Source organism: Anguilla anguilla, chromosome 3 (assembly GCF_013347855.1).
Source record: "Anguilla anguilla isolate fAngAng1 chromosome 3, fAngAng1.pri, whole genome shotgun sequence".
Classification (NCBI taxonomy): Eukaryota; Metazoa; Chordata; class Actinopteri; order Anguilliformes; family Anguillidae; genus Anguilla; species Anguilla anguilla.
Window position 1 is genome coordinate 37200738 of NC_049203.1, and position 24192 is coordinate 37224929.

A 24192-nucleotide genomic window follows, 5' to 3' on the forward strand; every position below is an offset into this window, starting at 1 on the left:
TGAGGCTGATTTGAGGAGGGGCGCAGAGAGAAAAGGGCATTCTTCCCCTTTTAGAGGTGTGTGTGTGTGTGTCTGTTTTGTGTGTGTGTGTTTGTCTCTGTTGTGCTACAATTTTGAGACTATCCCTGGGATTAAATCAAATGCAGGCATATGCAATTCAATAAATACTTTAGCATATGTTATTCAATAAAACTTGGCCCCATTTCAGTTAGGAAAAGTGCTTGATTCTCCTTGCTTACTTGCACTCGATCGTGGGAATCCCCTAAGATGGCGGAGGCCTAAAGGGTCATTCCTTTCTAATTTAAGCAAGAAGGGACAATCCACAGTCCATCAAGCCTTCCATTTTCCTTAAAAAAAAAAAAACCTTGCTTCCAAACTTTTAATTGCTTCAAAAATCTTAGACATGAGTTGCGCAAATATTAGCTAGTGCAGCTTTCTCGCATTTCCACCAGGCTAGCTACCACAAAATATTTAATTGGTATTTCCCTCAAAATGTTTAATGTATGGTTCATTAATTTGCTCTTATTGGCTGTATCAGGTAACAGTTCCCATATTCAGTTCCATATATTGGAAAAATACTGGATTTGCTGGAGGTTTGCCCACCAACGGCTGAACCAAAGTGAGAAAAATGTTTGTCCACCCCCGATGTTGGGTCTTACGCCTGCTGTTCCTGAGTCTGGTTTGTGTTAAAAAAAACTATGTCTGCAAGTCACAAGTTTTAAAAGTTTGAGGTTCCAGACATTTTTCCGTAAATTGTGAAGCTGTGTTTTTGCAGACTTACGACCTGAGTGGAGAGGTCCCTCGTGGCTGCAGTGGGCGGTTGTTTAGAAGCAGGATAAAATATCTCACCTCAGTTTTCTAGTTCCTTGTGTCATTTATTTTGTAAAATACAAAATGCACAGAAGACAGGAGAATGGCACAGGCATAAGTTCAATTGGATTAAAAAAGTTTTTAAAAGGTTTAGGCTTAAGTGCTAAATAAAAGTGTCTAAACTAAAATCATTTGTCACTTTGTCTCTTGGTGCACTAGCAATGTAAACAAGTCGTATTTTCTACATAAGCACCGTAATGCTGTCATTTCTGTGTAAGGCTAGGGTGCAGAGGCTGATTTATTCTCTCATGAACGAATGCATAAAATGGTTTTGATGTGGTGCCGGGTGTGCTGCGCAGTTCCTGAGGTAGAAATGAAAGGCACGGCACTGATTTTACTAGTCATGAATGAATACATTAGGTGTCCTGAAGGTGGATACTGGATATGCAGCATCTAGGTAGAGAGGACTGTACCAGGAAATCTCAGAGAGGACTGTACCAGGAAATCTCATAAACCATAAACTATACCTGGTAATCTAACAGAAATCCAAATCTTCCCTTGCTGACACCGTCTCGGGTATCCCAGGAACTGCCTGAATGAAAACAGTGCATGTTATTATAAACACATTCACAGGTTTTGAGTATGGTTCCATGCTATTTAAATGTTGTGACTGTAGTCAAACCCTAGGGTCAGACATTGCACTTTAGCTGCCTTTAAATAAATAAATAAATAAATAAATTCAGTGAGCAGCCCTGTGGTGCTGAACAAATATCTGAAGGTCGTGTCATCACCCTAGCAACTAAATACAAAATATTGCATAGCATGTCTGCTTTTTTGCCTCTTTTCTCTATATTGGTGCGTATCCATTTTTAAATGGATTAGCATAAACATACAGTAGAATGAGAGAACAGGGCTTTATTTGAGCTAATGTTAAAAAATCAGAAGCTGTCTCACAGTATGGGGAAGGTGAATGGGGAATACTTTCTGAAGGAGACACTGCGTGTACTTGAAAGCATATATGTCGATATACAGTGTGCCGATAAATAGATTTGCTGTTAATGTTTATATTTAACAAACTCGGCTGCTGAAATATTTCCTTTTCATTTCAGAGCGATAGAATTGGAAATGTAACCAGGTTTTTATGGCCTCTTTAAAGAAGGGGAAGATTCATTTAGAATGTCTTCTGGGATTTTAAGTATTCATTTTGTTGAGCATTGTTTGGGTTGCTTGTTTAAATAACTTGACAAGATCCTATTTGAATTGAAGTATATTTTCATAATGTTAAAAAAGCTATTAATGGAAGAGACTTTAGATTTAGACACTGCAAATGCATTTAGGTGATTTCCCCATAGGTCAACAGATAGTTACCTTTCCATGGCTGTAAGATTTTACCAGTGCTATTTTTATGTCAAGATTAATTTTAACAAGCTCCTTCGTCCTTCAGGAGGGATAGCAAGAACATGTATAGAGCCATTAACACATTCTTTGCAAATGGTGAAGTTCACTTGCTCTTTTAAAAAATACTCTGGTCTCAAGCGCCACAATTTATTTAACTTTTTCTTTTCAGTCTTTAATAGCATTAAGGTTGGCTTGATTCCATCAGGAAACAAGCTAATCAGGTTTTATTGAATTGCATATTAAACTAAGTGCATTTGATTGAAGGGAGATTTTGCACTAAGAACAATAATCGGGGCTATGTGAGTTGTGTGTGTGTGTATGCATGTGTACACGTTTGAAGTCGTATTCAACCTACATTGTGCAGAGGAGCCTTAGCTGTGTGGACTTGCAGGTTTGCGTGATACAGGAACTTGAGCTGTGTGTCTGCGTGTGTGTGTGTGTGTGTATGTGTGTGTTACAGGAACTTGAGTTCGGCAGGTGAGGAAGCGAGGAAGCAGATGCGTAGTTGCGAGGGGCTGGTGGACTCTCTGCTCTACATCATCAAGGCCTGCGTTAACACCTCCGACTTCGACAGCAAGGTCTGCGCCTCTCAGTCCCCTCTCCTTCCTCATCTGCCTCACTGCTGCTCTCAGTCTCAGTCCCCTCTCCTTCCTCATCTGCCTCACTGCTGCTCTCAGTCTCAGTGCCCTCTCCTTCCTCATCTGCCTCACTGCTGCTCTCAGTCTCAGTCCCCTCTCCTTCCTCATCTGCCTCACTGCTGCTCTCAGTCTCAGTCCCCTCTCCTTCCTGATCTGCCTCACTGCTGCTCTCAGTCCCCTCTCCTTCCTGATCTGCCTCACTGCTGCTCTCAGTCTGTCCCCTCACCTTCCTCATCTGCCTCACTGCTGCTCTCAGTCTCAGTCTCAGTCTCCTCTCCTTCCTCATCTGCCTCACTGCTGCTCTCAGTCTCAGTCTCCTCTCCTTCCTGATCTGCCTCACTGCTGCTCTCAGTCTCAGTCCCCTCTCCTTCCTCATCTGCCTCACTGCTGCTCTCAGTCCCCTCTCCTTCCTCATCTGCCTCACTGCTGCTCTCAGTCTCAGTCCCCTCTCCTTCCTGATCTGCCTCACTGCTGCTCTCTGTCTCAGTCCCCTCTCCTTCCTCATCTACCTCACTGCTGCTCTCAGTCTCAGTCCCCTCTCCTTCCTCATCTGCCTCACTGCTGCTCTCAGTCCCCTCTCCTTCCTCATCTGCCTCACTGCTGCTCTCAGTCTCAGTCCCCTCTCCTTCCTCATCTGCCTCACTGCTGCTCTCAGTCTCAGTCTCAGTCTCCTCTCCTTCCTCATCTGCCTCACTGCTGCTCTCAGTCTCAGTCTCCTCTCCTTCCTGATCTGCCTCACTGCTGCTCTCAGTCTCAGTCCCCTCTCCTTCCTGATCTGCCTCACTGCTGCTCTCAGTCTGTCTCCTCTCCTTCCTGATCTGCCTCACTGCTGCTCTCAGTCTCAGTCCCCTCTCCTTCCTCATCTGCCTCACTGCTGCTCTCAGTCCCCTCTCCTTCCTCATCTGCCTCACTGCTGCTCTCAGTCTCAGTCCCCTCTCCTTCCTGATCTGCTTCACTGCTGCTCTCAGTCTCAGTCCCCTCTCCTTCCTGATCTGCCTCACTGCTGCTCTCAGTCTCAGTCTCCTCTCCTTCCTCATCTGCCTCACTGCTGCTCTCAGTCTCAGTCCCCTCTCCTTCCTCATCTGCCTCACTGCTGCTCTCAGTCTCAGTCCCCTCTCCTTCCTGATCTGCCTCACTGCTGCTCTCAGTCTCAGTCTCCTCTCCTTCCTCATCTGCCTCACTGCTGCTCTCAGTCTCAGTCCCCTCTCCTTCCTCATCTGCCTCACTGCTGCTCTCAGTCTCAGTCCCCTCTCCTTCCTCATCTGCCTCACTGCTGCTCTCAGTCTCAGTCCCCTCTCCTTCCTGATCTGCCTCACTGCTGCTCTCAGTCTCAGTCTCCTCTCCTTCCTCATCTGCCTCACTGCTGCTCTCAGTCTCAGTCCCCTCTCCTTCCTCATCTGCCTCACTGCTGCTCTCAGTCTCAGTCCCCTCTCCTTCCTCATCTGCCTCACTGCTGCTCTCAGTCTCAGTCCCCTCTCCTTCCTCATCTGCCTCACTGCTGCTCTCTGTCTCAGTCCCCTCTCCTTCCTCATCTGCCTCACTGCTGCTCTCAGTCCCCTCTCCTTCCTCATCTGCCTCACTGCTGCTCTCTGTCTCAGTCCCCTCTCCTTCCTCATCTGCCTCACTGCTGCTCTCAGTCCCCTCTCCTTCCTCATCTGCCTCACTGCTGCTCTCAGTCCCCTCTCCTTCCTCATCTGCCTCACTGCTGCTCTCAGTCCCCTCTCCTTCCTCATCTGCCTCACTGCTGCTCTCCCGCTGCTTTAATCATGCCTGCATATATTTACGAGTGTTCTCACCTGTCAAAACAAATTAGACACCCTTGACACTGACACAGATAGAAAACAAGAGAACAAACGAACGTAAGCTATAAGAGACAATAAAGAATAGTTTATAAAGCATCATTTTATAGTGTGAGCGTCAGACCTCAGAAATGTGCAGTAATTAATATTTTACTTTTAGGGGAACTTTTCAATATATAATGTAGTATATGTAAATTATGCATTACTCAGATTATCAAAGATTATAGATGTGTAATGTACATATGAAATATACATCACTCAGATTATCAAAGATGATCAATATGTAATGTAGTACATGCAAAATGTGCTACATCCTTTCTGTATGCTTGTTAAGAACTCCATAGTTCCACCTGCAAGGCACACTTTTCAAGGCACTAAGTAAGGCAGCAGATAATAGCACCTGGTAATTCATCCCATTAAGTCTCTTAAAGCTGTTCTGGAGGAGAGCTCTGGCTCATCATTGCCCATTTCATACGGATCAATCTGGAGAACTGGAGAGCGTGCGCCGAAACATCAAACAGCAGGGGATTAAAGTCCTTTGTTTAACTTGAGACTTTCCCTCCGAAGCGCAGACACTTTATCTAGTTATCTCAGTGTGAGGTCTTCGCCCAATTAAAGCTCGCTCGTGACGGCGGCACTGCTTCCGCTCCAAGGACGCCCTTGGGCAGCAGCGCTCTCTCACCAACGCCCCCCCTCCCGTCCTCTCAGATCGTGGAGAACTGCGTGTGCACGCTGAGGAACCTGTCCTACCGCCTGGAGCTGGAGATGACCCAGTCCCGTCTGCTGGGGACCCAGGAGCTGGACGGCCTGCTGGGCAGCGAGTCGCCCAGCAAGGAGGCCGATTACAGCTGCTGGGGCAAGAAGAAGAAGAAGAAGAAGAAGACGTCGCAGGAGGACCAGGTCAGCTCGGCGCACACTGCTTATCGCAGCGGGAAGCAACAAGGCTGTCGCAGTTTCACAATATCGTTTCTGACCTTTTGAAGTTCTTTTGTTTTTTTCATTGTGTGTTTACCTGACCTCATCCACTTTTCGACACGTTATGCATTTATGTGGTTTCGGCTGTTTAGGGAAGGTGAAGGTTGTTTGGTGAAGTTCAGTGCTCCAGATACCACAGCAGGTTCCCTTTAATTAAAACCTGCAGTCTTCTCATTATAAGCCCAATCTGCATATTCATTACCCTCCCGTTATCCGATTTCCACCCGTCCCCTGCAGACCGATAGTTAGGGTGGGGTTTTTCCATGCGCCTGTCCCGCCAAACCATGTGCCCCGTTTGTCCCCAGTGGGACGGAGTGGGCCCCATCCCAGGGTTCTCAAAGTCGCCGAAGGGGGCGGAGATGCTGTGGCACCCGGCCGTGGTGAAGCCCTACCTGACGCTGCTGGCCGAAAGCTCCAACCCAGCCACGCTGGAGGGGTCGGCGGGCTCCCTGCAGAACCTCTCCGCGGGGAACTGGGAGGTACGGCGGCTCCCCGCGTCCCGCCCCGCAGTCACCCTTCACTGCTAGGAGCCAGGCTTTCTGTTAGCACAGTTATACCCGTGCTGTTTCAGACTCGCGGGGCTCTACATGGCCCTCATTTTAGGAGCATTTGCATCTGAAAATCGATGTGTGCTAACTGGGAAAAATAATTTAGGAGCACATCAATTAATTGGGATGCATTAGTGTGCTGCTAAATTTTTCTTCTTAGGTGCACATATTAGCATAAAGCCTGATTCACATGAACATTTTCATATCGTGAAGACTTATAAATAAAGTACAAATAATGTTCTGTCTACTGGTAAACAGGCAGGGACTACTACAGTAGCAGATGTACAGAATTTGATTATGCAACTTACAATGTAGTTTAGTCTGATTTGAAGCGTAAGTTTTCAGTAGTTGTATCGAGCTCCTGCATATACCCAACAAATGGTGCGTCTCTGACTTAGGCCACTGTAATTTGGCAAAACATGACCATCATTTGGGACATGTTTCTCGATCATATGTCCATCAGTGTACCTTTCTGCCTACAGAGAGTCTTCTTACCTGTCTGTGTGTTCATGGATGAATCATCCTCTCATTCTCTCCCCTTTCTGGTCCCAGTTTGCCGCGTATATCCGGGCCGCTGTGCGGAAGGAGAAGGGACTGCCCATCCTGGTGGAGCTGCTCCGGATGGACAACGACCGCGTGGTCTGCTCTGTCGCCACGGCGCTGAGGAACATGGCCCTGGATGTCAGGAACAAGGAGCTGATAGGTGGGGGTGTCATGCAGGCAGACATTGATTTGGTTTCTGCTTACATCGTATGTGGTATGACTAATATTTGGGTTTGAACCAAATGGCAATGCTGTGGCAAGGTCCTGTCAGTTGCAGATAGGTGGGCATTACAGCCTTTTCCTGAATGTGACCACAGGAAGAGAATCCTTGTGAAGCTCTGTCGATTTAATCAGTTTACAGGAAACATTTAAAAGATGCTGCTGTCTCTGAATGCCTTGAGTTTTACTATAAAAACCGTATTTATAGCAACCATTGAAAACCATTGAGAACTTATCGTGCGAGTGAATGACCATTAGCTAATTGTTGTTAATTGTTGAATCGTACAGCCCATTGAACTATTGCCAGAGATCTAATTATCCTAAACAATACCATTTGCATAACTACTGAACTTCACATGATAATTGCTCTAAATTCTTATATATAACCAAAATACAAGTGCATAGTGCAGAGAAGATGTTTATTTACTATATAATGGCTTTTTTTGTTTTCCAAATTTAGAACTACACACTTGAGTATTTCAAGTGTTTTTAAGTCAGTTTGTCTAGATTTACTTATTTCACCTCAGTTTCCTTGTTATATAATTGTTCTATAAATGCAGTGAAATGAGTTAAATAGAGTAGAAACAGCAGAACTGAATCCACACAGATAGTAATGAGGATATTATCTGACCAGGGCACCACAATTACCCCTCTCCCCCTTCAGACTATTTCATTATCTTTCATTAACTATTTAAAACTTCATCAGATTAAAAACAAAATGGACTCCTTACATTCCACTGTGGACATAAGAACATACTGCTAGAGGAACTACAGACAGACGTCTGACTGCGCTGCTGCTGTGTTTGTGAGATGTAAGGTTTTCAGTATGAGAAGAGGTAGTGCATATGAGCTGCATTGTGGGGAAAGGTACACTTTGAGTACTTGAAGTGTGGATGGAGGCTCATTGTTAAATTCAATAGAGGGAGGTGTGCTGTATGCACTGCAATTTGAAGAGGGATACACTCTAGGAGGTGCATTGTAGAGAGGGATACTCTAAGAGTTGTCCTAAGAAGAGAGATACTGTAGTGTACAGGATGTTTTGGACTGAATCCAGCCAAGGTACTTCCTTTATCTGTATCACAAATGTGAAATATCAGCTACTTATGGTGCACTGCTATGGGTGCAGGTATCAGCCTAGCCAACCTACAAAGCACTATAAAAGGAAAGTTACCATAAACATTTGTTTGAAATAGATTATATTTGGAAGTATTTGAAGCTAACATATGTTTAACTGATAATTTTACTGCAACTGCATTTTGAAACATTGAGCCTTGTTAGGTCTTCAGAAAAAGAAAAAGAGATTCCTGGAATGACATTTTAATTAACGGTTTAAAAATAGTTCCAAGGCCCTCATGAACATGCGGTATACAGGATTCCACAGCCCCGTGTTAGCACGACACAAGAAAAAAAAGAGTGAAAAATCCATCCTCTCCTGCCCTCTCAGGAAAGTACGCCATGCGGGACCTGGTGAACAGGCTGCCGGGAGGAAACAACACCCTGCTCTCCGACGAGACGGTGGCCGCCATCTGCTGCACGCTGCACGAGGTCACCAGCAAGAACATGGAGAACGCCAAGGCGCTGGCCGACACGGGAGGCATCGACAAGCTGGTCAACATCTCCAAGGGAAGAGGAGAGAGGTGCGGCTTTCCAACAAATACCGCTGAGGCAGTTACATTATTACCCTGCAGTCATTCAGCAGGCGCTCTTATCCAGAGTGACTTACAGGGAGATATAGGGAAAGAGAACTTAAGCGCATGTATATAATTTGACTTAAGAGTAACAGCAGCAACGGCACCAGACCTGGCTAACAATATTCCCTGACCAGCAAGTGTCTATGCTACATCAATAAAGCCTTTAATGCAAGTAAAAAATGCTAACCTAGAACCATAATACAAATCATCAGTACACACAGCTAAATGTCTTTAAACAAGCTATAGAAAACATAAATCCTTAAGAAATGCTATAATGAATCAAGTTGACTGAGTAGGATCAGAGTGCTTGGATGTGGAAATGGGAGGGTAGCCAAGGTTGCAGTGTTAAGAGGTGGCTCTTTAGTCTATATCTGTAGATAAGCGATTCTGCTGCCTGGACCTCCACAGGGAGTTCATTATACCATTGGGGGGACTAGTACTAACAGGCATTGTAACTGGTGGGACATTGGCACTAGTTTAATTACAATGTGCTTTGTCCTTCACAATCATAGCACATTTATGGAATGAGTTGCTTTTTTTTTTTAAGTTGTATTTTTAAATATGTTTCAACTTCCCAAACTTGTGGGTATTTTGAAACAATGAAAAAAGTCCAACTGAGGACAATCTGCATTGCAGCTGGAATTGTTCACATTCACCTAGATCCAATGTTAATGTGGAATAGTGCTTCTCCTCGCTTGATTGGCTGTCACACACCACTTTTAATTCATTTCCATATTAATGCACATGCCTCACAGTATAGTTTTCACCACTGTCACCCTCTTTCATGTCCTAGGTACTCAATGAAGGTGGTAAAAGCAGCAGCACAGGTACTGAACACCCTTTGGCAGTACAGAGACCTGCGCGCCATCTATAAAAAGGTAAGGGCGTTGTGCCTTGGGACTCATCCTGGCTCATGTTGGTCTCAGTGATATAACTGCTCTCCCCTCATTCCCGATCCGTCAGGATGGTTGGAACCAGAACCACTTCATCACGCCAGTGTCCACACTGGAGCGGGACCGGTATAAGTCTCAACCCACCCTGCCCACCAGCACCTTACAGATGTCACCCGTCAACCAGTCAGGTGGGTAGAGGCCCTTCAGAGGTACCTGGGAAATGTAGTCATTATTAAAGCCCACTGTTCTACAGTTGTACTGCAGTGGTGACTACTGACTAGTTACTATGGACAGAATTTTAAGAACTTATGCTTTTTGTTTAAACCTTGCTGTACTAAATTTTGATATGAGGTAAAAACATGCTATTTGGCTTTATTGTGTATTGTTTTAACTTCTCTCTTTTTTGCAGCTGGTAGTGCGACTTCCTCTCCTGCAATGCTGGGAATAAAGGAACAGCACTCAGATTATCAAAGAACACAGTCCTCTATGCAATTTTATAACTACCAAGGAGACAACAATGCAAATAAGACTCAGTACACAGGTAAGGAAGATGTCTATCTCAACACCATTCTGAAACAATCCAATGTCAGTATCATCCTTTAAAGATATTTCCTTGGGAGGTGTGCGGCCTTTAATTTTGTAATAACAGTTCAATAAATTTATGAAGTAAATCACATGGATGCATCTATACAACCTTTCTGAATCTGGTAAGCCTAAATGTATGTTTTGTCACCAAAGTAAAGCATTGATATATTCTGGTGCTTTTATTGCCCTTTTTCTCCCACGTGCTCACAATGTGTACAGTACTATTAGACTGTAGGTCCAGTTCGAGGAGCACTCAAAATCCTTGGCTGCTTTTAAGTGTGGTTGGGTGAGCAATGGGGGCTGCATTGATGGCAACCCTGCTGAGATTTCCATTACAGAGCTCATAGTTGCTTATACCCCAGATGCAGGGGGGGCAGTCACCCTGGTCCACTTGGACCCTCCCCTGCACTGAGGTACTGAGAGGCTAGAGTGAAAACACCTAACCAACAGCAGGAATGTTCCAGAAGCAGCACCCTCCTGACCAGGGGTTATCTCAAACAATGTATTGTGGCTCCACTCCATTGAAAATTCATTAAACACAGCCCACGTACTACGTTGGTATTCCGAACAGCAGTAGACCATTAATCGGGAATCGGTTCTGTGTCTGATGGTGTTAATGGCTTTGGGTTTTTTTATGTTTCTAGATTGTGATAATACATACTGGATGTCATAGTGTTTCCGTTTTTTTTTTTGGTTTTTTTTACAGCCCTGTCTACCAATGTTCTGCACGCCACTACCTCCATGTTTTTAAATCTCTGAAGGTTTAGAAAAAATGTCATATAATTAATGAGACTGATAAGCTGCTTGAGCCTAAGCCGTATGATTGTGTGCTAATTATTTAATGTATTGTTTTTGACAAGGTAGGTCCGTATGTTAATAATCTTAACATTTTATAAAAGAAGGAACACAATTTATAGATGGTTAAATGAGTGACTGAAGTATTGAAGAAGATGTTTGTGTGTGCTTTTAGGGTCTGGAAAGCCATCCCAATATTTCATAGGGTCCTATTCGTCCCCATCAAGAGAGGAGTCCAGGAGAGGGCAGGTGAGATGAGTGAATTGAGCCAAATTTAATCTTTTTTTTTTTTTTTTTTAAATTAAAAAATCAGTAGTTGCTCAAAGTGTCACTTAAATGTAAAGGTAGTGAACTGGAAAAAAAAATTTATGGGTTACTGAAAGATATAATTTCCTGCATTCCTATGATGTGAACATTACCCGAATGTGTCTATAAACATTTGGTATGCTGGCAGTTTCCTGAGTGCAGATAAACTCCCCAGGATTGTCTGTTCATAAGCCACCAAAACTTTAAGTTGCAATGCAACTGCAGTCAGCCAGGGCCAATACTTTGAGAATTTTGGGTATTTTAGACAAGGCCATTTCCCCGCTCCTTAAAGAAATCTGTGAGTAGCATAAATGGAATGACCGTAAAGGCATCGTGTGCTCGAGACCTGGAAAGCAAAGGAGTAAAACCACACAATTATATCACCAAAATGCTGTCTGCCTGTTCCTGTCAAAACTAAACCCAGAATGCGTCGTCTTGGCATAAGGCCAGGTGTATATATCTTAGAGAAAAAGGAAATTAGCTGCATATTACCCCTTAAAAAAATAGGAGGTACTGTATAGACTGCATGTATGATTATCCATTTTAAAAAATGAACAATGTTTACACAATTATTTATATATATATATATATATATATATATATATATATATATATAGTGTAAACATTGTGTAAACATTTTAACGTTTGTTTTGACTTGGTGTACTGTACATTTTCACCTGCTCTCATGTAGTAACTGCAGAAATAAAATGCATAACTACCGTTGCGTCCAGTTGGATAAGTTGTCACCAGTGTGGCTTCCTTCCCAAACGCCAACAGTTGTACTATGCTGACGAGACGGGCAGAAGAAACTACGACACCTACAGAATGTACCTGCAGTCTCCGCACGGGTACGAGGACTCCTATTACCAGGACGCAGTCCACCTCCCCTCCTCCGCGGACTACAGCACGCAGGCGCACGGCCTCAAATCTAACACCAACTACGTGGACTTCTACTCCACCACGCGCAGGCCTTCGTACCGAGCCGAGCAGTACCCGGGATCCCCCGACTCCTGGGTATAGAATTCGAGAAACGATAGACTTCCACGAACTTGTGTATGTGTACGTGCGTCTTTAAGCGAATTTGAGTCTGGGCAAGTGGCAAGATAACGTGAGCGAAAGAAGCCGAGCGAGGAACGCGAATTGTGGATTTTCATTTTTTGAATCATGCTGCGTGTTTGTATCTGGAGACTCTGTGGGTTCTGTTTTGAGGATGCGCGTATCCGCTCGCTATAGGTCGCGAAATTTGCTTCGCGATTTCTCTTGAGCGTTGGAGAAAGGGCTACGGAAATAGTAAGGCTGCATATTGCCGTTTATATGAATTTTAAGAGATCGATTCTGTCGATGTTCTGAGAGATCATGATGCCAAATGCCACACATCTCCCGTGTTTGTCAGTTATCACCGGTCTGCATACCTCCTTCACAGTTGACCATTAGCAGAATGGATCGCAATCGCAGTGTGTACACTGGCGGATGTGTGGCTACAAGACCCTTTCAAAACTTTATTAATTAGCTGTCAGTTGCAGTCATGGTAATGATAAAAATGCTTAACATTCCTTTCAGTTGTCTGGACAGTATAGGGAATATATTAAGATTACAGCCCTCATTTTAAGAATACCTGCATGTATTTGTGATAAGGACAAATGAAGTTCTTAATTAAAAAGCACATAAAGATGTTTACAAGAGTGTGCCATTTACATAGAAATAACAATTATAAATATTTTGATGATTATCATTGTTATTTATTTTATTTATTAGCAGGCATATCACTATGTAACATTATCAGTTAAATTGAGCATACATCTAATAAATAAATATAATTGACAAACCTTTTTCTGTAGTTATTTAGTAGAAATATTTACATTAATTTTGTACCACACTAAGCCAAAATAGATTAACATGAGACTAGTGAGTCAGAAAAGCATATGCTAAATAAACATAGAAACCTTCATTTAAAGGGAATGTGGAAGGTGTGTTAAGGCCCAGTCATCCCTTGTCCACACCTTTACAGAATGCAGTAGTGTTTGGCCTTGTGTCTGTGTTTGCCGACTGCCTTTGCGTCCTCAAAATAGAGCCCTTACCTGGGCAAGATGGCAGTATTTTGCTTTCAACCCATAACTGTGACATAGCATGATGAGGGCGTCAGTCATGTGATGAAAAGGACTGCGGTAGCAAATCGAACGAGAGAATATGTACGTTGGCCAAAACTGAAGATTTCAAATCTGTGAAATGGTTCTACAGATGTCTGCTTGTACAGAAGATTCGGTCTGTGTCCCCTTCTTGTTTTATTGCTGTACTTAATATTGTGTATGCCATGAAGTCTTGTATATACCTTTAATTTTATTGTAAATACAGAGGAAAATATCACCTGGCCTACTCCCATTAGCACTGGTCAAAAGTTGTGCCATGTTAAAACAATATAGATATACAGTATAGATGTATAGAGAAATTAAGATGGACAAAAAATTGATATTACATTACACAAGCATTATAAAGTAACAACATAACACTTATGTTTTTTTAACAAATGGGTTGATTGCAGACGTTTTGTGACATATCAGAGATATTATCTTTATTTTTCAATTTTCTATCCTGCGCCACTCATGGTATGATCCACTGCCATTTTCTATGCACATGAACAGAAATAAATGTGAACACTTGGTCCGTGAATTTGTTTTCAAACTCCTCTTCTCCTTATCTTCTTTTCCCTTCCTGTTTCTTCTTTTGCATGTCAGCTCTTCCACACGAATGTGCAAACTCGGCATATATTTCTGCTTGCCGTCAGTATCAATGAGTCGATTATAATATTTTCAGACAAATATTTTGCTGTCACATGATCTTGATGATTGCTAACAATGGAGCTATTTACATCACGCTTTTCATGAGCTTCAAAGAGCTTTATGGTAACAGCTGCCAGTAATGGCACCGCCACCTGAGTCATTTTGTGCCAGAACATTCCCTGTCCCCACATTAGATTTCCGACTTTAGTGAATGGCTCTCTTGACCTTCATGGTTGTGGTCAGCAACAAACCATCAAGCTGTGGTAAGCAAATAGCCAATATATACATTTTCTGTCAGATTATTTATCATAATTTTGCACTTATAATACTATCGGTTGAATGAAATATTACTATGAGGTGGCTGCGTGGTGTCCCTGTAGTAAAGGCATTGGCCTTGTAGACAGCTGTTTGTCTGCTGTGACCTCTGGTCATTTCATATTATAGTAGATTTAATGTTGGTGGATGTTCTTACCCATAATTTACAAGGCCATCAGCACAAGATGTTTATAATGCGAGCCAAAACGTTTGCAACAACGGTGGCATATTTTAAGATTTCAAAAGGGTCCCGCTAAATATCAATATCAGCTCACGGTCAATGACAAAAGTGATTAGCATAGACATTGCAGTGTGGCGTGTGGTATAATGTTAACAAAATAAAATGCTAATGTGCACTCAGAATATAGGGTGCTATTGTACCTGAAGTTAAGCATGTTCTGGCAACAAAGATGGTGAGCTTGAAGCTTGAAGGTGCCAGAGGAATATGAGTGATTCTGCAGCTTCCATAGTCTCCGGGTGCCATTCTGCCACTGCGGCTCAGTGAAGGAAAAAGGTAAGTTTGCAGATGGGTGTTCTCAACAGGAAGGAACTGCCAGGAAACCAGAGGACAGAATACAGACCATGTGCAGTTGGTAGTGATTTCCTCTGTTACCAGTTAGCATTATACACAAAACATCTGGCTTGCTTTTGGGGAAACTGTAAGAGCCAAGATGGCTGCCGTCTGAGTATGACAGAAATAGTATAGAAGTGATGGTGTATTGAACTGTATAAGGCAGCCTGGATTACTGCATGGCAGATTATGAATGTCAAGTGAATGATCTGGACAGAAAGTAAGTGGTCTTGTGTTGTTAATGTTTCTTATCGCAAGGATCAATGCAGTGGAGAATTACTACTCAACAAAATACCTATCACTTACACAAAGTTTCAGGGTAGGGTTGAGCTTAATTTAGCATTGTGTGTGTGATCTCTGTGCGTCAAAATAAAAAGCACTTTTAAACTGGTACTTGTATTGAGGCTGTCCCTAACCTGATAACTTGAAGGAAAGGCAACGTAAGCTGATTATTACGACCACATAGCTGCTTCTGTGGTGGAATTGGTATTTAGGCCCAACCATAAGGTCGGCACCACATCCAAATGTCTTCCTTCGCTGTAAATTAGTGTTGGATAATCTGTGAGTGAAATTGCCACTCCCCGCAAAAAAAGTACCGGGGCCAGAACACTTCCATTCAGACTGCTTCCAAACGAGCTCCAAAATATTGTTCCTCGTAATGTCCGTTGTCTAGTGACAAAAAAAATACCAAATTAAAATTTTGTATTGCATTGTTGATGTCCTGTGCTCCATTTGAATCCCCATCAGCCAAGAAGCATGTTACTCCCTCTCCATCCGGAGAGCTGAACTACATCATGTTTAGTCTGGTGGATCCCATTAAGTGCAATGATGGTAAACATGTACTGTAATTTCATTGTGGATTGAGGGGGATTTTTGATTTTGGATTTAGGTATTACAGTATCAGATAGCTCCGGTGCTTCATTTCACTTTGCTAAATATTAAGTCAGGTGCATCAGCTGCATTCTTTCAGTTGTCACTCACTCTGTCAGCATAGTAAGGGTAAGTATTAGAGTTAATTATTTGTGGTATATGCAATGTTCAGCATACTATAGAATAATGAAAATGGGGATCAAGGGATTTTGTGCTTAAAATACTGGATAAAAATGTAATATCACTGCTTTGGGGAGAGCAGTTTATGTTCTCATTGTTATATTTGAAATAAGTATCATTATTTATTTCCCAGATGTACATAAGCCACTAATAATATGTAATAAAGCCAGTCTGCTGAAAGTGTGTGTAATGATAAAAAAGAAGCCACCCGTATATTTGCAGGAAAATCTATTTTTAACAGAATGTCTTGCTTCTTCGGCAGTGCTCAGTGCTATTCATATTTTAGCCACAAGATGGAACCCTGTAACTGCTGCTTCACCATTCTGTGAAAAGGTTGATTTTACACCAGGATCCTTTTATCTAATAATCCCTATAGCAATTGTGTATTTTTAAAAATCAGTATTAATAGGTCTTTGTGCATTCCACAATTTGAACTGTACATCTGTTTCTTTTTTTTCTTTTTTTTTTTTGGTTTGTGGTTTTGGTGAAGGCCAAAAGAATCTACATTTAATACAGATTCTTTTTATCAATTGCTTTGCTCGTCCTCCCCAAAAGTAAACAAACCAAAAAAGCTTTTTGAAACCATGATGGCCCCACCCACACGCTCTCATATTTGAAGCATGAGGCTTTAAACCTCAATATACCTGTGCAATGTGCCATTCAAAAGGTTCCAGAGAATTCTACATTTGCCATCATCTCTGTACATTGAGAGCTCCTTTGTAGGAAGATTTTTGTACATTCAGATCTCTTTCATTGAAATACTTAACTTCCTTTATACCGGTAGCACCAAGCCCATGGGGATTAAGCTGGGTTTTTTGTGGGAATAAGGGTGTAGAGAAGACTTCATGTTCTCAATCTTATTATCTTTCTTGGCACATGATATTACATGTCATACTGGCTTTTATGGATTTTACACAGCTGGATTTTTTTTCTAAAGCGATTCACCTTTGCTCAAGGGTACAGCAAAAGTGACTCAGACTGGAATCCCGGTTCTCTAACCTTTATGCAACAAATTTATGCACAGGAAAGCTGAAATATACTTGAAATACAAATAGAAAAATGAGGAATGTTCAGTGCATCACATTGATTCTGATGGTGTCAATCTTATTCAATGAGTGAGTCACACTATTGACCCTGTTGTGGTTGCTCATGTTAGAAGTTGATTGTGATGTTCATGTCACAATATCTCATATCACATATACTGCTTTTTTCTCAACTGTCTGTTTACCACACATTACCACGAAGTTACATCTGTAACAAGTGTTGCTCATATCACATATACAGTTTTTTTCTCAACTGTCTGTTTACTACACATTACCACTAAGTTACATCTGTAACAAGGATCCTGTATATCAAGATGACTCCATTCTTTGCATTTTAACCACTTTCTGACACTGCAATCTTCAATCATGGTGAGTGCATTTCAAACTCAGCCACTTGGTAGCCATATTTATGTTTTTAAGGTTCTGTTTAAAATCTAAATTGATTCAGAGGCCTTGCGGTTCGCGTCTGTCCCACCCCTGGTAGGTTATGTGAATGCTCCTCAGCAAGTCATGACAAGTACATAAAAACGGATACTTAGTGATTTTGTACTTTGCTGTGGTTGGAATCCTCACAGAGCAAGGCACAATCGACTGTAGCGGAGGTCCCGGAAAGAAAGGGTCAGAAAAAATGTATGGAATTATGAGTTCTTGTTGTAAGAGGACAGGCTGAGTTAGCAGCTCTGCGCTAGACTGATATGCGGCAGTCTGGCAGCAGATTCCAGTATTTCATGGGCCTTTTGCTGCATTACGGCGTGTGCTGGTGGTCCGCTGTGTTCCTGACTCTGGGCCAGTCCCTGGGAACCGTCCCCTGGCAGCGCGGCGGCGGCTCCAGCCTGTTTCCTCTCTCCATTTGGCAGGGTGGGCCGCCGAGCCTGTGACTCCCGCTTCGAGTCCGCGGCGGCGCGAGATCTGGAGAATATGAGCGCCGCCGCCGCCAAAATAAATCGTATGGATTACCGCAGCATCCATTTTTTAAATGGCCTCATCTGCATTCTTCTACCTTAGTAGAACGCAGTACTTTTTTGCCCGCACTCTTATTTTTAAATCCTATGCAAGCGATGACCTTTAATTTAGCCCGGACATTGAAAATGCTTGTCTTAGCAACAGGCGTACGGGTGGTATTACTGTATGAGACAGCTGTTTTGCTAAATTGCAATGGGTATTGCACAGAATTAGTGGGTATGGCTGGGGTTTGATGAAAAGTAAATGGTCAATTGCACAAATTGTACAAAAAATTGCACAATTGTACATTTAAAAATACAAGTGGCTCAATAAAAAGTACCTTCCAGAAACTGAGGCTGAAGTCTAGCCTAGACTTTGATAACCAGGATAGTGTGGCTGAATATTAAATATTAGTTTGTACGTATGACTTGTATACCACAGAGATGAGGCCCCGTTGGTTATCCATTAACGTTATCATTAGCCATCAAAAACTTTTATTTGAGACTGTTTAATCTGGAAGTAACCACAATCTGACACTGATTATGTGTTCATAATTGTTTTAATATTCAGGAATTGGCAGAAGTATTATTTGAAAAATAATTCTACAAACATCAATGTGGCTTTATGCTGTGAGATGACAATGTGCTGCTAGCGTTCAGTCTGTCTGGAAGATGGTTAAAGCTGGAGACTCCAGTTCGTTCTCCTCTGAGGTCATAGCCTTCGGTTCTACACAAAGTGCTATGGTCACATGGGTGGATGCTGTCTTTCAGCTGTGCATTGGCGCTAATGGCGTTGTGGTGTAGTATCGCTGGCTGGTCCTTTGCCGTGGGCTATTCTCCAAAAATGGCCTGTTAGTTTATTTAGCTCCACTGAAACCAATTTAGGGACATGGAAACAGACACTCAGTCTTGCCCACAGGAATTTTACTGAACAGAGAAGTTAGCATTATTGCAGAGGTCAGTCCCCTAGCATACTAAACAAATGTTCACTTGTGATAGTCTGTGATAGAGATTAAGATTAGAGATCATATATCAATCAAAATGAAGCTGAAACAGATTAAAAGAAAAAAGTGGGAAACTGTCATGTGTTGAGGGATATTTGTCTTCTTTCCCACAAGCAGTTTGTCCTTTTGAATTTGTTTCACATGATTTTGTACTTCCTCAGCAGTAAGGGGAGATGATCATTGCTTCTGCTCTGGGGATGAAATGTTTTGAATGACATTCCTGAATGGAAGTGTCCTTTGAACCTCCAGGCTTGCCTGTTTAATGTCAATTGCCCCAAATGGGCCCAAATGCATGAAGTGATATTATTACTTTGTAACCATACAGTGAGTAACATACCCTATGTCATAGTCATTAACTGGTTGTGACCAGGAGTTTGCAATTGGGCACAGTTGGCTTTTTTAAACCAAAGTAGGTTTAGTGAATGTTGGGAGACAACTTAATTTTTTTCTTGTTGTAAAAAAAAAAAAAAAACTGACATAAACTATACCGTTAAAATAATGAAACCGTAACGATTTAGACTAGAGGCAAATCTAGAAAGACATGGTGAGGCATGTGTTTGACTCAGGTTACAGAACTGTTCTGATAATGTAGGATCTTGAACAGACTAAATAAACTGTTATATGTTGTTTTCTCATCCGCTGACTGTATGATGTCAAAAGGATTAATAAATTAATCAGTCAATCAATCAGTGCGCACAGTTTCATCCTGAAAGAGAGATGAGTGATGTGCTGAACAAGTTTTGGACTGAGCAGCAACAATCCTTGTTAGATAGCCTATTACCATGTATAATTTGAATTAAATCACAATATATGTATGATTTATCATGATGTTGATAGAAATCAACAATTATGTTGTTGAATATTTAATATCCGTATTGTTTTATAAGCTCCTTCTATAATCAAAAGAGGATCCACGCAAAGTCAACAATGATGAGTATAGATAAATAGGTCAAAAATAAATAAAACCACTATATGAAAATTACTTAGCAGTAATAATTGATTGAAGAAGAGAGAGAGAAAAAAGGGGCCAGTTTTGTCGGAAAATGGTTGCCACCCACAGATTTGTCCATTTACTTTTTAATGGGAAGGAACACTGTTGGCATCTGATTGGCTAGTTTGGTTTCGGTCCAACGTTTTTCAAACTAGAGAATAATAGCGGCCTGTTCATAGTTCATAAACTTTCTCATATTCCACCTAAACGGTCTGCTAAAATATGTTTCTGAAAACATTTGGGGCAGGAAATAGGCCATGTAATTGCTGAATCTTGATTCATAATTGATCTGCGACACCTTGTTTGAAAGTTTGTTCTGAGTTTCAAGAGCCAGGCGCAGGTATGCTGTATAAATTAATCTTTATATAAAATACTTTATGCAAATGAGATGGACAGACCTTTTCCACCCACGCCAGGAAGCCCTTCTCCTTTATGGCTTTAATTCACAATGTAAATCCTGTTCCAATAATTGTTGGGACATATCTAAAAACTCTCTGATATATACAACTGATTCATTGGTAGGCCTATTTTTAGTCATTTTTATAGGCCATAGTAGATTTCAAGCGAGTTGGTTAATCATTATTAATCAATTAATGGGTGCAGATGATGCATCCCTAAACCTAACCCAACCTACTGTTATCCCTCACCCAACCTACTTTTGACCCTGGCCCAATCTAATATTAACCGTAGCCCAAATTGCTATTAACCATAAGCATCCTTCTATCAACCCTATCGCAACCTACTATTAACCCTAACCAAACCTATTATTAAGCCTAACCCAGCCCAAAGTTACAACTTCAATATGGTCTCTATACAGGTGTCTGAATGTACTTCCTGCATTATCCAGAATTAAGCCCATAACTCAACAGGTGTAAACAATTTCCACTGTAACGTATAAACTGTCACAGCCATTAGGTAAGTAATGGTTAATTATGACTGCATATTGATCATGTTGCAAGGCTCATTTCTCAGTAATGACCGGCATTGTTTGGTACCTTTAATTGTAGTGTTCAAATTGTAAGTAACTTACAAGTACATGTACAACTTTTAGACTCCAAAACTGGCCATAAAATGTGGTGCCAATGGAAACTATTTTGAACAGTGAAAATGTATTTCAAAATTACAGGAGCATAAGATGAGAAACTGGTCTCCACAGCAGATCAATGTATAATTTGTTTGTATGCTAAGAACTGAAAAGTCTACTTCATTAGCCATATTTTTAAAAGGTGCAACTGGGATAACTACCTTATCAGTGTACTCAGAATGGCAAAGACACTCCTTGAAAGGGAGGCATCACAGTAACTCTCTCGATGACATCATTATAATAGATGAAAAACTGAAAATTATTATATTACAAATATATTTCTGGAATTGTCTTGGAATAGACAAGTTTAAACAATTTATTGTAAAATAACAGACCATATTTGTTGTTCTATATTTGTTGTTGATAGACTTCATTCGGCTGGGTTCTTGTTATTTCATACACAAATTAAATTGTATAAATCATGGAGGTATCTACCCCAGAAGCAATGAGTAACTTTGCAAAAATAAGTAACCCAGAACTCTTTCTGAGATTTAGATGATCAATTTATGTGTATCTGGCTTTCTGTGTTTCCTGATTATTTCCTCCTGCTGAGTGAGGTTCAGTTTACTTGAACTGCAATTTGCATTTGTGGTGCCTAAAAGATTTCATTTAAATTATCTCCAACTGACAGAACAGGTGCTTTAAAGCGTATTATAACAGATACTGTACCTTTCCATTCTACATCAGTGAACACTCAGTGTCGTTTTTGGATTTATATTACAGTAACATTCCATAATATTGTAAACTGCTGACACTAAACTGTGCCAATTAGTCAATCTTTGTTACAAGATATTCAAATGAAATTTGACATTGCCGTTCTTTATCAAGAAAATGTGCAAATGTACATACATAACCTCTTTGATGCCCATATGAAAATGCATACAGTACATATAGAATGAAATCTAAGTCATTTGTTGCATTTGTTCTTTGCACCAATTCATCATAGGTTTTCATTTTTAAATATGAGATATTTTCTATAATAATCATAATAATAATTAATAATATGAAAACTCACATATATCTAAAGATTTTAATGAAGGCTTATGTTTTGGTGAGATTTTATTTTCATGCTTCCATATCTGTCCATTGTAGGCTACTGTCATACATTCAGCTATAGAGTGGCGCAATGTTCATAAATTTGAGAAAGTGATGCCTTTATTTTGGTAAAATAAGATTACTTATGTTTATCATGGGCTTTTATAAATTGCAATCAAATGTTAAAAACACTCCACAACTTTTATTGAGAATAAAAACTGTGGTAGTGTATTCATCTATATTGTTTTATTCTTTCAAGGTTCAAGCTTCCCTCTGTTCGTATCTTGTATAACTTGTTTTTCCTGTGCATAATAGTAACAGTCATACAGTTGGATTCCTAGATACTGTTCCCACTGCAGATTATATTATCATACAGTGTAATCTGTTCTGTTCTGTTCACTTCACTCCTAGATGTACATTAAGTGTTTGCTCATAAATGTCCTATTATGTGTACTATTGCTTATGTAATCATCTGCATGAATACAGTGATGCATGTTGTGGATTTGTTCACAGGACGACGGCGTCATCTACAAAATAAAATGCAACTTTACGAGTATATACATATCTTTTCACTTGTTCTTATTGTAGCCAGTCAGGGGTTTTATGCCACTTTAAATTTCGAAACGGCCGTGTCCATGATTGCGATTATTCATAACAAGCTGTACCGAAAGTCGTGGAAATATCATTATTGGCCACATGGTGTCAGTATAGAGACAGAGTGAACAACTATGCTTTAGTTGTGTACTGGGCTGATTTGTAGGGGAATGTCCACTCAAGTATGTAGTACCATATCGCCAAGTCTCACGATTTCACGCTGGGTCTCTGAAGATGGATTTGATGAACTAAAATAGGCCTACCAGTTATTATACTGAAGGCTTCAAATGTAGGCTATAGCCTATGCCTACATTTCACGTTCAAAACGGTCTAGACAATCCAGGAAATTGCCATGGGACAATTCTTTGTAAACGCATAGGAAAATTAAAAAGTCACATTATGCAAGATCAATAATTAATCAGTAAGATTATGCGAATAAAAAACGATATATGCTCCATTTTCTTGTGGCTTAAAACATATATTGAAACGCACAGTTCATGTTTGAAAAGAACACAAAAACCATCTGACTTATTTGGGCGGCGCATGGTCCCAGGTGTTATATCCTTTTTCTTATAAAGTTTCCAGTGTTCATTTTAATGCAACTGTACTATGTAGGCTAGCTTCCTTAGCACTAGGCTACTTATGTTGCCGCGGGTGTAATTCGTATACCAGAAGCTCACAGAACATGCCCGTTGGTCCTAAGGTAGTGAAATTGTTATTAGCCTACTCGGATACCCTGATGCGCACCCTCATTGTGTTTGTTGCTGCTATAGGGGGGTTCTCGTCTGTTCTGGACATCTCGTGGGATTCATGTGGAGATAAATCGAAGGAAAACATTTCTGCGGGACGATTCATTACTTAAACCAGGTATCAAGCTAACTTTGTGACCTACCATTAACATTCACAAATTGGGTATTTGTTGAGATTTTGCATATCGTGGGAAAGGTGGGAAAAACAGGAAAGATTACCCTACTAGCAAAAGTTGGTAGGCTAGTTAATTCGAAATTCATGAAACTTAAAGTATGACTTCATCTGGCAGCCACTTCAACTGTGTTTTAATTTTGCACGAGACTTGATTAAGTACATAATAAAATAAGTTAGATATCTGAAATTGCACAAACTACATAGCGCCTACATATGTAGTCTACCTGACGAAGCTAAATTCAAAGAACGTTTAAATAAGGTTTTACTTGTTAAGCGCTGCTTGTTGCGCGCGATCATTTGCTAATTGAAACAATTTTTCTTTGTCTGCAACTGAAGGATTTCTCCACAATTTAGGTGCCATACAAGTGAAGCATCTAACGACACGGATTTAGGCTACCTCTGACATGGATTTTATTGCGCTCCATTCATGGACGTACTGCAAAACAATTTCCGCTGTGCGACTATTGCAGCTTGAGAGCAGTCACTTCACTACCAGCCTAACAGTAGCCTGCATTTACATTCTGTTTTAGCGTGCTACACTTGTGAGAGCCCTGTTCCGTAGGCTACATCAATTTGGAGTTATACTCTAAAGAGTAGCCTACAGTCGAAATCCGAGCACTGCTAAACGCGCATGGAGGACCAACAATTCCTAAATTAATAATA

At 41.1% G+C, this 24192-nt stretch overlaps 2 protein-coding genes across 10 annotated transcripts in view; both read left to right on the top strand.

Moving 5' to 3' along the window:
• Nucleotides 1-13879, top strand: part of pkp4 (plakophilin 4) — a 117238-nt gene extending 103359 nt beyond the window's left edge. For all 8 annotated transcript variants that reach the window (XM_035411545.1, XM_035411542.1, XM_035411543.1 and 5 more), the window contains 10 exons: nucleotides 2669-2786; nucleotides 5354-5545; nucleotides 5926-6099; nucleotides 6721-6871; nucleotides 8375-8567; nucleotides 9415-9499; nucleotides 9585-9702; nucleotides 9924-10055; nucleotides 11070-11143; nucleotides 11978-13879. In XM_035411545.1, coding sequence (XP_035267436.1) covers nucleotides 2669-2786; nucleotides 5354-5545; nucleotides 5926-6099; nucleotides 6721-6871; nucleotides 8375-8567; nucleotides 9415-9499; nucleotides 9585-9702; nucleotides 9924-10055; nucleotides 11070-11143; nucleotides 11978-12220 — 1480 coding nt within the window. In that variant the 3' untranslated portion in view covers nucleotides 12221-13879. The remainder of the gene's footprint in view (nucleotides 1-2668; nucleotides 2787-5353; nucleotides 5546-5925; nucleotides 6100-6720; nucleotides 6872-8374; nucleotides 8568-9414; nucleotides 9500-9584; nucleotides 9703-9923; nucleotides 10056-11069; nucleotides 11144-11977) is intronic.
• Nucleotides 13880-23304: 9425 nt separating this feature from the next.
• Nucleotides 23305-24192, top strand: part of LOC118222984 (protein TANC1-like) — a 150305-nt gene continuing 149417 nt past the window's right edge. For both annotated transcript variants that reach the window (XM_035409004.1, XM_035409006.1), the window contains exon 1: nucleotides 23305-23472. The gene's annotated coding sequence lies outside the window, so the exon portion shown is untranslated. The remainder of the gene's footprint in view (nucleotides 23473-24192) is intronic.